We start from the raw sequence: 17,733 nt of genomic DNA on the forward strand, positions 1-17,733 counted from the left end.
AAAGAATGTGAATAGTTTTTTTTTTCTTTCCCATGCTACTGTTTTTTCAACGTAGGCAGTCCAGGGTTTTTTTTTTCTGCGCATATCCACCTGCTGTGCTTTCTATCTTCGCTACGGATTTGCACCCCCTTTTTGGTTTGTTTTGGCAGCCAGTATCTGCCGGCTGGCTGTGAGACTTGGTGCTGGCTGCCATCCTGGGCGAGCTATGCCACCTAGGCGGCTTGCCTAGGGTAAGCCTTGCTTGGCTGTGCTGTGAGGCTGGTGGCCATGGCCTTAGCCCATAGTGGCACCTGGTTCGCGCACTGCCCAGGCGGTCCGGTTCGATACGGATGGTTCGGTTCAATACAGGCGGCACGGTCGAATCTAGTCAACCGTTTTTTTGGGGCCGTTTTTTTGACCTTTTTTTCCGTTTCTCTAGCCGTTTCTTTGGCGTTTTGGGGATTGTTTTAGGCTTTAGCCTTTGGCCCTTTGCTTGCATGATTAATCCTATAAAATAGCCCCTCCCCCAACCCGATCCTCACAAGTGCTCATTGCTCAACCCTCCCCTCACAAGTGCTCATTGCTCAAGATCAATCCTCTCCCTCGAGCTCTCCTTCAAGGCTCAAGCCTCTCTCCCCTCTAGACTCTCTCAAGCATCTCCCTCTTTCTCAAGCCCCTCCCTCCCTCTCCCTCTCTCTCCCTCTTCCTCAAGCCTCTCCCTCCATCAACAATATATATTTATATTTTTAAGTATTTTTTAAATGGACCGTACCTCGACCGTATTTTTATTTTCAAAATTTAGCGGTGCGTTCCGAGATCATATTTGAACGTACCGTACTGAATCGAACTTTTCATACCTGACAACTATGCCTCAGCCTCCTCAGCCTCCTCAGCCTATCACCGCCCTCAACCAACCCTTCTAATAGGGTTTTCACCCCTCGGACCTTGTGCTGGGTAGCACATACAAAATTAGTGCTTCCTTGCATACACACATCAATATGCCATCCTTGACGCCAACAAATTCTTGTACAAACTTCACCAGAGCAATTCGTTTTAGAGAAAGAGAGACCGTGAGAGAAATACATGGAAATCTTGACATCTACGACACCTAGACATGCATATCTTTTGTGAGCGTCTATGTTAGGGTTGCTTAAATACCAACCGTGAAGTCCTTCCCAAAATCTTCCCTAAAAAGAGCTGAAACATGCTTAGTACTACACCAAATCATGAGGTAGCAAGCTAGCTCACCCTCTCAACCACGACTGGCATCCACCGATTTGCCTCGAGCCAAGGCTAGGGCTCTTGTGCAATCCGATGGGCCCATATCTAGGTCCGGTGTCCCATACCACACCGAAGCCTGCCCGAAGACGCGAACCTACGTACTCACCATTTGCACAGCATAAGCATGTCGATCGCTCCTTTTCAAGAATGTGATGTATTGTTGGGTATGCATAGGCATGCACGCCTTTTTCCTCCTTGTAAGGATTATGTAACCAAGAAAATCACCTTAAGGCTTCTCAATGAAGCCATCTGCTGTGACCTGCAAGAAAAGCTCTCTATAGAATGCCATAGCATGTGACATGTGTACGTGAAGGTCCCCAGGCTTTTCAACGAAGCCATCTGTTGTGACTTGCAATGAAAGCTCTCTATAGAAGGCCAGCTTTGTAGAAATCTCAATGGGTGTCAGCCACATCTGGGAGTTAAATTAGCCTTGACTTGGCCATCCTCGTAATTTGCCAAACATAGTAACAACATCATTGACTACCTGCTTGTTTTGATCGTGAGCATGATCAACAGCCCATTCTTTGAGACTGTATACTATCAAGGGCAGCTGGAGACACAGATTGGACAACTCTTCCTAGCCACGGAGGATGGGGATTAAAGGTGCAAAGAACATAATGATATTAGCGCAGTGAATCTCTAGTGACTGCAAACTGAACTTTAAAATGGGGACACAGGCAAGGCAAGAATGGGTCTCAAATGTTTCCTATTAGAATGTCGCAAGCAGTGAATTAAGCTTCTCTTTATTTGGGGGGGGGGGACAAGGGCAATTGTGTTGCTCCTAGCTGTGTGTGTGCGGGGAGCAATCTTAGAAATTCACCGACTATCAAGGTGGGATTAGTAGTATAGAACTCTATTTTTCAAGTCTGTTCATCATTTTTTTAACTTTGTTTTCTTTTCAAGGTAAGATATTATGAATGGGGTAGTTATTTCTTATTGAACCTTTTTTACATCGTCTTGGTGGTTTGACAGGCTATGGAATGCAGAACAGGAATGAAAAAGGGGGTCTCAAAGGGGTTGCGGAGCCAACACCTGTTTTTAGCGAGCTCCTCCTCCGCATAGACTCGATGGTCCTAACAGGTGTTGTTAACATAGGCCAAGCAAGCTTACTCAAAAGCCTTGCTTTAAAACAGGATGCTCAAGCAGCATACATTTTTTCTTCTCTTCGGACCAAGGATGACAAGGAGTTGGCATCGGGTCTTCTTCCTCTTTTAGACCCAAATAGAAGGTGAAATTTCCCAATTGTAAGGTTGGAGACTTACTCCATTGCATAGAATATCATGGAAATTGTTTTTTTTTTCTCATTTGGGTTTTCTTTAGTTTTTCATTTTCTCAGAATGCAGCAGCCTACCTTTCATGATGCATGCTTCTACCCAACTAGCCATCTTTCCACATTTGATGTGATTGTACACTCACCAATCTAAATGCTAGGGCTCCTCATTTGTGACCTTTTTGGGTGCACAAATGTTGAAGTATACTGAGAAGTGAGGAACAAGACTTAGTCAGACACATGCTAGAGTAGACAATAAGAGAGAACATTAACACAAGCATGAGTCACATCATATATGTAGACAAGCTTACCAAGTTAGAACTTAGAACATCACCATCAAGACCCAAGGAAACTAGAATTCCATTATAACACACATCAAGTAGGAAAGCAATAAACTACAAGATTGAGGGTAGCAACTCTTAGGCTTAGGCCTGTTTCCCCTTGAAACCTTTGTCTTGTTTCCACACAGAACCATACACAGCACCATCAAAAGACAAACCAGCCCGGGAAGAAAAGCAGCATGATTCTGAAATTTATTGACATTTTCGAGGAAAGGGACGGTAGCGCCAACAATGACATACATCCAATGACTTGTTTCCCCATGAAACATCTGGAAACATAGATATGCCCACAGCTGCAGGTCCCTCTATTCCTTTCAAGCAGCAAGCAAACAAACCTGAACCCATGCGAGCTTGCGTCAACTCCATGCTAAGAAACACATCCAAGTGAAGTTGTACTTGCAGCCAGAGACCCATGCACACAGCTGTACTTGCAGCCAACCAAAACAGCCCATCAACAGTCTTAAAACAACCCCACGCCTCCTTTCAAGAGAGAGAGAGAAAAGAGTGGCCGGACAACTTATAATGCGTTCGCATTTGGTTGGACCAAAATTAATGAAGTCCGGACAGCTTATGGCCATTTCCCATTTGGCTGGACCTAAACTTATAGAAACAGGACAAATGGAGCACTATGGGCTGGACACCTACCTGGACACCTTATGGGGACACATGTCAGCCAGCATGTGTACCCACCAGGCCCCTGAGCTGGCACCTGAAAAAGGCGCCTCCCTCAAGAGGCCCTTTTGGGCTGTTTTACTCATTATTCAACATATTGGAGAGTTGGTTGGAGCTTTGGGAGTTGCTACAAGGCTGGTTGCTTGCGTCCCGGACTCACACAAGCTTGGACAACGATCCCCACACTCTTTTAAAGGGCTGGTTGGTAAATTTCAGACCTGCAATTTTTGGTTATTGCGAGTTTTGGGCTGGTTACAGGTGTCCAAAGTCAACTTGGACAGTACAGGACAGCTCTAGGGACCTCCACAGGGCTGTAGGATCCTTTACAGGTGGATTTCTCGCGATAGAAAGTTGCTGTTTTGGACTGGTTATTGCACAAAACAGGCCGGACAGCAATGGAATATGTGAGCATGGATGTGTCTCAAGGATTCCTGGTATAGCAGGTGCTCAGGGCAAGCATTGGGGACACTTGCTCGCAGAGAACACAAGTTTCTGGATCAGTTTCTCGCGTGGAAACAGGGCCTAAAGATCCATTTACATCTTGTGCAGGGCGGAGTACCTGTGAGGATTGTGACTCTTGTGCAGGGCAGATGTACCTATGTGTAGGGCGGATGTACCTACAGATTCTCTTGTTTGAAATGTATTCATTCATAATGTATTTGGAAGAATCAGGTGCAGGCTGGTGGTGAATCCCCAGGCTCCCGTAATCTTGTACTTTGCAGACTCTTTTGGTAATATAACCTAAAGGGGGGGGGGTCAGCCTATCATCGGCCCCTTTATGTGGTGTACTGTCATTTTCAGCTTTGTGGTTGTAATGCTCAAGTGTTAAGTGCTCAGAATCTTGTTCACATTTATACGATTCCAATACACGCGTCCGCCTCCCGTTACATTGGTATCAGAGCTCAGTTTTTCCTCTCATTGGAAAACGGTCTGAGGCTTGGAATCATAAGTGGTGACCTGATTTGAGTGTCATGGACAGCCACATTTCTGACAGTGTGGAGAACACACAGGACCGTGAATTTCATGGTACAAGGGATGCAAGAGATGCTGCAGGCAATGATGTCTATGGAGATGCGGGTACTCATGACAGTATGCAGGTACTCATGACACTACGCATTCTGATTTGGAATCTTTGAGGCGTCAAGTGCGACGCTATAGGGCTGAAACCGAAGAGCTCAGGTCATTGAAAAAATGACCCGGATGTACAAAGGGTGTTGGCTGCGAAGGCAAAGGCTTCGGTCCATGAAGTCACTTTTGAAGCAATTACAAAGGAAATGGATGTTGAGAAACCCCGAGAGCTTGCACTTGCATAATGGTTAAGGGTGATGTATACACCGAAGCAGATGGTAGATTGGCTTTCAAGAAGCCACCCCTCATGGCTGCCCGTGATGGTGCACATGATGCACAACAAGCAGGAAGAGCACAGCAAGTGCCAAATGCTGAAAGGAAAAGATTCCCTGGTGCTAGGCTTGATGCAGGTCAAGAGAAGAGTAAGGATGAGGGATCCTCTACTCATTCTCGCTTTGCTCCAAGAAGGCATATCCGTTCTCGTGTTGAGCTTTCCACTCATTCGGAGAGTGTGGCTCAAGAGAGAACAAAGAGGGATCGTGAATCTTCATCGCGGCATCATCACCATGGAGATGAACAGGATGTACATAGGGATGCACATAGAAGGAAGAAGCCTCGAGAGTTCAAGTCCGGTGACAAGGATGTAAAGTTTGAAAACTTTCAGGGACGGATGGACTCTACCAAAGCACTTGCTTTCATTAGACAGTTTGAGATAGCTTTTTGCAATGAAGACTTTTCGGAAAAGTCTATGCTCAGGCATGTGGGAATGCATCTCAAGGATACGGCAAGTGATTGGTGGCTTGCAAAAATACTTGATGGAAGTGCTGCCCCAACTTGGTCTTCTTTCAAAATTCAGTTTTATGATCAATTCTTACCACCAAACTTTGCAAAGGATGTACGCAAGGAGTGGGATTGGCTGTCCCAAGATGAGGGAGAGTCCGTTGCTTCATACATAGCAAAGTTTTGGAAAGTCCTTCTCAAGGTTACTCCCTTCATGAAGATTGGAGAGGACGAGAAGAAGAGAAAGTTTGAATCGGGGCTCCATCACATCATCCAACAAAGCTTGGGAGTGTACCCAAATAAGACCATACAAGAGCTTATACACTCAGCCATGATTGCGAAGAACTTGCACATGAAAGCACCCACAAATAAGTCATTTTCAGGTCAAAACAAGAGCAAATTCAGGGCTGGTTATGACCAGAAAAAGGGTGGACAGCCACCTAAAAATACTCCCAAAGATGGCCGAGATGCAAAGGATGACTCCGAAAAGAAGCTCCTAAATGCCACAATTTTGGGCTCTCAAAACAGCAATTGAAAGAGTACAGGAAGGCTGGAAAATGCTTTAAGTGTGGCAGTAAAGATCATATATATCCTAAATGCCCATAGAATCCTAAGAATGCTGAGCCTAATGTGGAAAAGCCTCTTGTGAATGTTGTACCCGATGTGCAGGGTAATATAGGGCATGAGCCCAAGAGTAGAGTCATATGCAAGGCTTGGGGCAAATTGAAGGATCAGCGCGCTTTGTTTCTTTTTGATGATGCTTCCACAGATAACTTTATATTCGTACAGATGGCTGCTGCCATAGGTCTCAATGTGGAAGACATGGGAATGCAAATGAATGCAGATGCTGCCTTTGAGGGCAAACAGGTTGATGTAACTCCGGTCATTGGTAAGCTCCGTGTACATATACAGGACTACCTCGACCATGAGAGCTTTTTAGTGGCTCCTCTTACAGGTTGTGATGTTTTGTTGGGGATGCCCTGGCATCACCGTTTAGAGCCTATTAAGGCTTACAAAGAGAAGAAAATCAGCTTTGTACATAGAGGCCGTGAGCACTCTATAGATGCTGGTACTACTGGAAGTACCATACCTCTTGTAAGCCATGTACAAATTAATAAGGCAATAAAGAAATCAGCTTGTTCTTACTTGGTTTTTGTACGTGATACCATTGAACATTCTAGTGTTGATGTTAGTACATTAGATCAAGACAAGCTTAACTTTTTGAATGAGTTCAAAGATTGTTTTGCGAATGCTTTGCCAGCAAGGTTGCCACCTGAGAGGCCGGAAGATCATTGCATAGATCTAATTCCCGGTAGCTCTCCACCTAATAGGCCACCATACAGGGTGAGTGCTAGTCAACAAGAAGAGATTATGGCACAGGTGAATGAACTTTTGGAAAAGGGTTTGATTTAGCCTAGTTCCTCGCCATATTGCTCGCTGGTACTTCTTGTTCAAAAGAAGGATGGTACTTACAGGATGTGTGTTGATTACCGTGCCCTCAATAAGATAACCATCAAGAATCGGTTTCCGATTCCGCGCATTGATGACATCTTGGACAAGCTTGAAGGTTCGGCATGTTTCAGCCGAATAGACCTCAAGAGTAGGTATCATTAAGTGAGAGTGGCACCTCAAGATGTACACAAGACTGCATTTAGAACAGCCTTTGGTCTTTATGAGTTTTTGGTGATGCCTTTTGGCCTTACAAATGCACCCACGACCTTCAATAGGATGATGGACCGGGTGTTCAAAAAGCATAGAAAGTTCACGGGTATATTCTTTGATGACATTATTGTATTCTCAAAGAATGAAGCCCAACATCGTGAGCACCTGGCTATTGTGTTTAAAGAGCTTAAGGAAAATCAGCTCTACATAAATGCAAAAAAGAGTGAATTCTTCCTCCCAGAGATTCACTATCTTGGTCACATTGTATCAAAGGATGGTGTGTGCATGGATCCCGCAAAGATACAAGCCATGTAAGAATGGCCAGAGCTGAAATCAGTCCATGAAGTGAGGAGCTTCCTTGGTTTATGTGCTTACTACAGGAGGTTCGTCAAGCATTTTGCTTTCATTGCCGCTCCGTTACATGAGTTAACGAAGAAGAAAGCAATCTTTAAATGGACACAAGAAGAGAGAGATGCCTTTCAAAAGTTGAAGAGTGCAATCATCTCGGGACCGGTACTCATTATTCCGGATTTGCACAAACCTTTTGTGGTGGAATGTGATGCATGTGGGGACTGCATAGGGGCTGTTTTGAACCAAGAAGGACATGCCATTGCCTATGAGAGCAGACGCTTGCAACATGCAGAGCTTCACTTACAGGTTTATGAGAAGGAGTTGTTGGCTGTAATTCATGCCCTTACTATTTGGAAACACTATCTTTTAGGGGCTGATTTTATGGTCAAAACTGATCATCAAAGTTTGAGATACTTTTTGACTCAAAGTAAGCTCTCAGAGAAGCATATGAGATGGGCAAATTTCCTCTCAATGTTTAATTTTCAGATTTTACACACTCCAGGGAAAAAGAATGTGGTGGCAGATGCCTTATCTAGACGACCACAGGTTCATGCTATTACAGTTGCATACCATGAGGACTTATCTGATATGCGTAATATTTATCATCTGGATGAGGATTTTGCACATGTATGGGCTGATTTGCAAGAGGGTATTGCTGTCCCATCTTATGTCATAAGAGATGGATATCTCATGATGCAAAATCGTATGTGTGTGGTAAAGAACCTTCGCCATAAGGTTATGGATGAGTGCCATGCTCCTCCATATGCAGGTCATAGAGGCATTTTGGCCACAGCACAAGCTTGGGAGAGGTATTTCTTTTGGCCAGATATTCGCAAGGATATTGAAGCAAATGTACGTGAATGTATGGTATGTCAAAAGGTCAAGTTTGACCGACATAAAGCACCTGGATTGCTTCAGCCTTTGCCTATACCAAATGAACCATGGGAAAGCATTGCTATGGATTTCATTATGGATTTGCCAAGGACGCCACAGGAAAATGATTCTATTTGGACCATCATTGACAGGTTCAGCAAGCAGGCACATTTCATTCCCGTGCGCAAGACAATAAAGCCAGATCATATGGCTAGGATGTTTTTGGCACAGATATTCAAACACCATGGCATGCCTAAATCTATTGTGGGAGATAGAGATCCTAGAACTACAAGCTTATTTTGGCGCGCATTTTTTGACAATATGGGTACAAAGCTGAACTTCTCATCAGCTTACCATCCACAGACAGATGGGCAAAGTGAAATAGTAAATTCAGCCGCCTTGACTTGCTGAAATCTTATGTATCCGACCGCAAATCGGATTGGGAGAAGTATTTACCACTTGTGGAGTTTGCCTACAACAATACGGTACATACTTCTACGGGCAAGGCACCCTTTGAGATTATCTATGGCAAGGTGGTACTACCACCCATCCTTCGTACAAAGGATGAGATTTTTGTAGCAGATGAGTATGTCAGAGACTTGGATACTGCATTTGCACAGGTACGGACAGCCATAGAGAGGTCTCAAACCAAGAATAAAAAGGCAGCTGATAAGCATAGAAGGGATGTACAATTCAAACAAGGTGATTGGGTCTTGCTGAAATTTGAAAAGGCACGCCTTCGGAAGAGGCCAGGGAAAGAGGGAAAGTACCCTAAGCTTTCCAACAGGTACTATGGACCTTTTCAGATCTTGGAGAAGATCAATGATGTTGCATTTCGGCTTGTCATTGGAACATGCATAATGCTTTTCATGTGAGCCTATTGAGGCCTTATGTGGGACCGACACCGTTTGAGCCGGTTTTGGAAGACCCACCCGAGGTGGATGAGCTGGAAGAGATTCTTCAACCTGAACAGATTGTTTTTCACAAGGAACGAAAGCTTGCGGGGGCAGGCAAACTTGTTCGTAGGTACCTTGTGAAGTTCAAGAATTATTCAGCTTTGGATGCGAAATGGATGGATGAGGCCTACTTCGACGATTACCCAGATCTTTTGAAGGCCTATCTGGAGGCTTTTCAGTTGCGGTCAACTGATTAGAAGCCGGGGGGAATGTCACAAACCCCTATATTCTAGGGACATGCGGATGCGTGTCAGGCCTAGAAACATGCGGATGCATGTATGTATTATACCTGGGCATGTGTATGGATCATATGAGTGGATGCATATGAGTCCAAGGACATGGCAGGACATTTGTGGACTTTCGGGCGGTGCCCGTGTGGATTACGGCCATGCACACATTGTGTGTTATGATGGAAGGCGAAAAATTTTCAAGTACAAGAATGATGATAGGTGGTTCTCCAAGTTTACATGTGCACAATGCATAAATGATGCATGCCATAACTTTATTTTACTTTGTGTGACATTGTCTTGCTGCTTGGACAATGCTTGTTATTTTGGCTTGTGAAGTCCGAGGGACCGGGGACGCCCGAGCACCTTGTGGACACGTGTGTGCACTCCTGTTTGGGCCTAAAACTGTGGGCTTATGGGTTTTGCAGGTGGTAAGTGCGTCCACACTCAATTTAGAGCTTACTTCATTTACTACTAAGGTTTATTGGTTTGCAGGTCCACACTCATTAATAAGTGGCCGGACAACTTATAATGCGTTCGCATTTGGTTGGACCAAAATTAATGAAGTCCGGACAGCTTATGGCCATTTCCCATTTGGTTGGACCTAAACTTATAGAAACAGGACAAATGGAGCACTATGGGCTGGACACCTACCTGGACACCTTATGGGGACACATGTCAGCCAGCATGTGTACCCACCAGGCCCCTGAGGTGGCACCTGAAAAAGGCGCCTCCTGCGCCTCCCTCAAGAGGCCCTTTTGTGCTGTTTTACTCATTATTCAACATATTTGAGAGCTGGTTGGAGCTTTGGGAGTTGCTACAGGGCTGGTTGCTTGCTTCCCGGACTCACACAAGCTTGGACAACGATCCCCACACTCTTTTAAAGGGCTGGTTGGTAAATTTCAGACCTGCAATTTCTGGTTATTGCGAGTTTTGGGCTGGTTACAAGTGTCCAAAGTCAACTTGGACAGTACAGGACAGCTATAGGGACCTCCACAGGGCTGTAGGATCCTTTACGGGTGGATTTCTCGCGATAGAAAGTTGCTGTTTTGGACTGGTTATTGCACAAAACAGGCCGGACAGCAATGGAATATGTGAGCATGGATGTGTCTCAAGGATTCCTGGTATAGCAGCTGCTTAGGGCAAGCATTGGGGACACTTGCTCGCGGAGAACACAGGTTTCTGGATTAGTTTCTCGCGTGGAAACAGGGCCTAAAGATCCATTTACATCTTGTGCAGGGCGGAGTACCTGTGAGGATTGTGATACTCTTGTGCAGGGCGGATGTACCTGTGAAGAGGCTTGTGTAGGGCGGATGTACCTGTGTGTAGGGCGGATGTATCTACAGATTCTCTTGTTTGAGATGTATTCATTCATAATGTATTTGGAAGAATCAGGTGAATCCCCAGGCACCCGTAATCTTGTACTTTGCAGACTCTTTTGGTAATATAACCTAAAGGGGGGGGGGGGGTCAGCCTATCATCGGCCCCTTTATGTGGTGTACTGTCATTTTCAGCTTTGTGGTTGTAATGCTCAAGTGTTAAGTGCTCAGAATCTTGTTCACATTTATACGATTCCAATACACGCGTCCGCCTCCCGTTACACCAAGTGTGAGCAGCCCGCCAACCTTCCCTTGAGAAAAGCACCCACATGCAGTTGTAGCCGACCCCTCCAAGAATTACATAACCCCTGGGCCAGGATTCACAAAAGGGGTGTTCTTTTATATATCTAAAGGTTTTAAACCTTTTGTCCCCTCCCCCCACATGGGGTAATAAAAAGAAACCTTAAAAATTCCTAGAGTCAGCTTTGACCCCAAAAACTGAACCAATCTGTCCTTGAAGCTATTGCCCCAAACTGATGCCATTCACACTGTCCACCATGTTCTCGTGCACACTTGCATAATGTCAAGGGAAAAACACAGGGTCGTGACATACCCCCCCCTTGAGAAATGGCAAGCATCCTCGATTGCACTCAACGGCACAATAAAGCATCCAATGAGCAAAGACGCCTGATATGACAAAAGCATTTGCCCTCAAGTGCATCTGGGTTTTGAAATAATCATCCTGCACAATATGGGTATGCCCTCGCGTCGAAGTGACAAGAGACTCTTGCTTGTTCCATAAGAACGTGCACCAAAAGTCTAAAACCAAGTGGAAACACATAACCTGTTATAGCCAAAGGCAAAACCATGTGTCATTCCACATATGACACGCATATGCATACGCAAGCAACATACTCGTCAAGATACTTTACCTCTCTAAAGTAACAGTCTAAGGGCTGCTTGCAAGCCTTATGCCCATGGGCATCCCACAGGAGCCACGACTGGTGATACATCACGAGCATATGAAAGCACTCCATGCATTCAAACAATACATTCACCATGTACTTTCCACATATGTCCTTCCTGATACTTTACCCACTCCTCGTATGGCCATCCTGCAGGACCCACAACTAGTGGTTCACCATGAACATAGTAAAGTACTTGATGTATGTAAACTGGCCTCAGTCTTCAGACAAAACCAAAGGACGGTGCAAAAACAAACTTGCACACAAAACACTTCAACACCTTTGAGGACCAAGAAAAGGAAAACAAATAGGGGGAGCTAGAGTGCTCCTGCAAACAGTACATGGACACCGATTGGCCCCAAAACGCAATGGCGCTTCTTGCGGTATTTCTTTAATTGATTAGAAGAGCTTTGATTATAATAAGGCTGAAAACTCAGCTGTCACAGTAGAACTCCTGAAGCCTGGAAAGACCCTACATCATGGCTTCTTGTCCACTCAGCATCCACAAACAAGTCCACCCATTCTTCACATCGAAAGACTCTCTCACATCGAAAGACTCTCTCACATTGAGTCTGCATACAGAATCTTTCTCCCATGATCAGGGCTGCCACAACAATCCATAGCCTCTCACCCTATGAACAGCATCACACCCTGACACATCCAGTGCTTCTGCATCACGACACAGACTCCCAAACTATCTCTTATAAGAGAACTCGCATCATAGCATAGCATACCATAGAGTAGACACACTTGTACACTCCCTCTCTACCTTCCAAGGATACTATCCATCTCTGTCATGGATCCCTTGTCCCCTGTCCAATAAGTAGCAAGGCTGTAACAAACATGTGTCCACTTCTGTGACCGCTGCCTGCATGTGACCTATCTCTTGGAGAACCATAAACATGTTTCCTCGAGAAACCTACGACTTGTTTCCACATGAAACCCTTAGGTGTGTTTCCCTTTGAAACTTTTGTCCTGTTTTCATACAGAACCATTCACAACACCATTCGACAACAGTGCCAACAACGGCATACATCTAGTTACCTGTTCCCTGATGAAACATCTGGAAACATAGAGATGCCCATAACTGTAGGTCCCTCTGTTCTTTTCTAGCAGGAAGAAAACAATCTGCTCCATGAGCACGCAGCCATGCGAGCTTGCATCACTCCCATGCCAAGAAACACTTTCAATTGACTTGTACTTGCAGCCGGAAACCCAAGCACATAGCTGAATTTGCTACCAAACAAAAACAGCCCATAAACAGTCCTCAAACTGATCTCAAAACAGTCCCGAGCATTGCTCATAATCATAGCCACATGCACTGCCATGAAACAGTCCATAAACCCTTTCCAAAACCCTTTCCAAAACAGTCCCGAACCAAAGCAAAGAGAAGCTGAAAGTTCCATCAGTTGAACGCCATCAACATGATGTCTATGTTCATGAAAAACCAGCCCCTGTCCGCCTTTATGTCCAGAGAAACCAGCCCCCTGGCCACCCAAGAGAAGAGCACGCTGCCCTGAGTGCCTGCAGTCCAGCCCTCCTGTGCACCAAGTGAGAGAGAGACAAAGGAACATGTGCCGTAGCTTCAGCACTCCTCCTACTGTTCAGCCCTCAGCTTTTGCACACAAAGAAAAGCGCCGAAAAGCAGCCTGCCAGTCCCCTGTTTTCTCCCAAAGAACAAGAGAGAGAAAGAGAGAGACCTGTTTTCAGACTCCAGAACCTCCCCCAGACTTGCGAAGAGAGAGAGAGAGAGATCGGCTGTGCGCTTCCTGCAGCCCGACAGCCCTCCAGAGAGAAAAACACGTAACTCTGCTGCATCTGCCCGTCCAGCCCTCCCTGCAAAACAGTCCGCTTCTCACCAGAGAGAGAGAGAGAGAGAGAGAGAGAGAGAGAGAGAGAGAGAGAGAGAGAGAGAGAGAGAGAGAGAGATTTTATTAACGTCTTCCAAAAGACCGAACTCGGCCTATGAGACAAATCGGAGTACATGTATGGGGTATCCTCTGTCATCCCAACAAAATGAAAAAGTACTGAATAAAAAAGCTGAATTTGGGTGTGTAGGGGATGGAGCTCTATTACTAGGAGAATGCAAAGCTATATGCATGGAGTATACAATCATGATATGCAACCTAGCTAGCTCCATCCTGTACCATACTGGGGGTATAAAATGGTATACATCAGTGAAGGGGGTGTCCACAGCTCCCTGAAGAACATGCCTGGGTGTGCTCTGAAGCGAGCCAGTCGCTCCTCACCCTCTCTGTGAAACTGAGCTCTGATCTCTGTCATCTCTCTCTGGTATAGGCGTGGTGTCCGAAAGCCAGGTGTCCTCTGTCTCCTGCGGGCTCTAAGTGTCTCTGCTCTTTGGAGAGTAATTCCCTGCTGTGTAGGGGCTGGGAGGGAGAGAGCGAGCTGCAGCCCAGTCCCCTGTTTCAGCCCTGTGCGCCTGCAATCCAGCCCTCCTGGCGTCTGGCATACTGTTCTCTGTAGCGCAGCAGCCAGCCCATGAACTCTAAAAAAAAAAACAGGCGTGGACTGATATTCAGCTGTGCCTCCCCATGATTCAGAACAGCCCGCCAGTAACTCAGTGCTGGCCGCCTGTGTAACCAGCTGAGCAGCCCTTCTAAGCGGAAAAGCACCACTTCATCAGAAGATAGGTGCCCCCCTTTCTGCCCGCCAACCCCCCTTTTGAAAAAGCACACACGTGGCCCTAAAAATAGCATATGGGCCACGTTTACTTTCATAAAGGGCATTATAAAGTTTTTAAAGGTACTTAAAACCTTTTGAGTTAAAATCTCTTTGCCCCCTTCACACCTGGGGTTGTCCACACATGGGTTTCCTTTTTAACTCCAATCTGATGCCATTCACACTATCCTCCATGTCCCTATGCACACCTGCATACTGTGCAGAGAAAACACAGGGTCGTGACATACCCCCCTCTTGAAAAATAGCAAGCGTCCTCGATTGCACTCAATGGCACAGTAAGGCATCTTATGAGCAAAGACTCCCCATACGACAAAAGCAATGGCCCTCAAGTGCATCTGGGTGATGAAAAAAATAAATAAATAAATCATCCTGCACAATAAGGTCACCTCGTCACGTGAAAGTGACAAACAACTCTTGCTTGTTCCTTGAGAACCTGCAGCAAAAGTCTAAAATCAAGTGGAAACACGTTAACTGTGTTAGCCAAAAACAAAACCATGCATCATTCTACATATGAGACACATATGCATGACACATATATGCATTCGCAAACAATATGCTCTACCTACTCTAAAGTAACAGTCTCAGGGTTGCTCGTAAGCCTTACGCCCATGGGCATCCTGCAGGACCCACGACTAGTGGTACAACATGAGCATATGAAAGCACTCAATGCATCCAAACAATACATCCAGAAAGTACTTCCCACATATGTCTCATGGCCATCCCGTAGGAGTCATACCTAGTGGTGCATCCATGAACATAATGAAGTACTTGATGTATCATACCGATATACATGCATCACACTTCACAATCCAGAGTATTACCCAATGTATTCTCAATGGTACCAAGATCCAATGGCACCAGAATACAATAATATCTCAAAAAGTGTATGCATACATGCACAAATAGAGCTCAATCCATATATCCATGAACCTAACCAACTCTAGGACTGCTCACAAGACTTATGTCCTCCATAGAGTTATCTATAGTTGCAGTTATAGTTCAAGGTGCACGCGACTGTGAACCATACTCAACCACCATCTCATGTGTCTAGAACACAAGATCATAGAAGTCCCATAAGCAGATGTGCTGTCAGCCTCCAGTACCTTCGGGTGAATACAAAGATGTCACCAAGCGACTCCTAGATAACAACTGAGCCTGTCTGTAACAAGGGAGCGGAGGTGCTACCCCCCTCTTGAGCATCAGCCAATGCTGCAGACCTATGCTCTGCTGGACCTGAATGAGCCGTAACAAGAGTCGACTCCAACTCAAAGGCATCAAGATAAAGCTACAATTCCTGAGGTGAATCTGCTAAGTCACCCTCCTCCATCCACTTCGCATCCATCAGTACAACTCTTGAACTTCATAGGATAGTGACGGGAAACTTTACCCTATACCTTTCTTTCCTTATGTGCCAGTATCTGCTCGGGAATAAGAATCTCATCAAGTTCCTCCGCTTCCGTTTGAGCCTCATCTTATACATCCTCAGGCACCGAAAACCTGCTTGCACTCCACCCAAGTGGTAAGCACAAGTCCCCGATGAAGCATAGTAGATCACCACTGCTAAACATAGAAAGAAACTGTCTTCCGAACCCATGAAGCCTCCATGAAGATACGACCGGTGACAAACTGTCGAAAGCCATAGCCTTCAACCCATGTTTTGCACCATAACACTTCAACTGCTTCTTCTTCCTAGCTGACTACTTCTTGTCCTTGGTGTCTTTTCTCTTGAGCTTCATCCTCAGCTCTTGCTCTTCACCTCATATAGGCAAAGACACACAATCTTGCACTGCCTCCTGCACTTCCTTTTCACTTTCCACATGTTGAAGCTTTCGATGTGACTCTCATGAGACAACCACGAGCTCGCCCCCTTAGGAAAGTTGGCGATTGTCCCGACCAAAGCAACCACCGACTCGCCTCCTTGAGAAAGTGGACGATGTCCTGGCAAAGGAACCTTTTAAACCGGCCTCGGTCTTCAGACAAAACCAAAGGGCGGTGCAAAAACAAACTTGCACACAAAACACATCACCTTTGAGGACCAAGAAAAGGAAAACAAACAGGGGGAGGTAGAGTTCTCCTGCAAAAAGTACACGGACACCGATTGGCCCCAAAATGCAGTGGCGCCCCTTGCGGTATTTCTTTAATTGATTATAAGAGCTTTGATTACAATAAGGTTGAAAACTCAGCCGTCACAGTAGAGCTCCTGAAGCTTGCAAAGACCCTGCATCATGGCTTCTTGTCCACTCGGCATCCACAAACAAGTCCAGCCATTGTTCACATCGAAAGACTCTCTCACATTGAGTCTGCATACAGAATCTTTCTCCCATGATCAGGGCTGCCACAACCATCCATAGCCTCTCACCCTATGAACAGCATCACACCTTGACACATCGAGTGCTTCTGCATCACACCACAGACTCCCAAACTATCTCTCATAAGAGAACTCGCATCACAGCACATCATACCATACAATAGACACATGTGTACACTCCCTCTCTACCTTCCAAGGATACTATCCATCTCTGTCATGGATCCCCTGTCCCCTGTCCAATCAGTAGCAAGGCTGTACCAAACATGTGTCCACTTCTGTGACGGCTGCTTGCATGTGACCTATCTCCTAGAGAACCATAAACATGTTTCCTCAAGAAACCTACGACCTGTTTCCACATGAAACCCTTAGGCCTGTTTCCCTTTGAAACTTTTGTCCTGTTTTCATACAGAACCATTCAACAACAGTGCCAACAACGGCATACATCAAGTTACCTGTTCCCTCATGAAACATCTGGAAACATAGAGATGCCTATAACTGTAGGTCCCTCTGTTCCTTTCTAGCACGAAGAAAACAATCTGCTCCATGAGCACGCAGCCATGCGAGCTTGCATCACTCCCATGCCAAGAAACACTTTCAATTGACCTGTACTTGCAGCCGGAAACCCAAGCACATAGCTGAATTGCACAAAAACAGCCCTTAAACAGTCCTCAAACTGATCTCAAAACAGTTCCGAGCATTGCTCATGTTCATAGCCACATGCACTGCCACGAAACAGTCCATAAACCCTTTCCAAAACAGTCCCGAACCAAAGCAAAGAGAAGCTGAAAGTTCCATCAGTTGAACGCCATCGACATGATGTCTATGTTCATGAAAAACTAGCCCCTGTCCACCTTTATGTCCAGAGAAAACAGCCCCCTAGTCATCCAAGAGTAGAGCACGCAGCCCTCAGCCCCTGCAGTCCAGCCCTCCTGTGCACCAAGCGAGAGAAAGAAAGAAAGAAAACTATATTAACGTCCTTTA

At 45.6% G+C, this 17,733-nt stretch overlaps 1 protein-coding gene across 3 annotated transcripts in view; it reads left to right on the forward strand.

The window, feature by feature from the left end:
- The window catches only part of LOC147612778 (UDP-Glycosyltransferase superfamily protein), a 126,313-nt gene that overhangs the window by 69,045 nt on the left and 39,535 nt on the right, over positions 1-17,733 (forward strand). For all 3 annotated transcript variants that reach the window (XM_086783381.1, XM_086783383.1, XM_086783382.1), the window contains one exon: positions 2,233-2,488. In XM_086783381.1, the coding sequence (XP_086639507.1) occupies positions 2,233-2,488 (256 nt within the window). The remainder of the gene's footprint in view (positions 1-2,232; positions 2,489-17,733) is intronic.

Source organism: Cibotium barometz, chromosome 45 (genome assembly GCF_041138505.1).
Source record: "Cibotium barometz isolate CiBa-2024 chromosome 45, ASM4113850v1, whole genome shotgun sequence".
Classification (NCBI taxonomy): domain Eukaryota; kingdom Viridiplantae; phylum Streptophyta; class Polypodiopsida; order Cyatheales; family Cibotiaceae; genus Cibotium; species Cibotium barometz.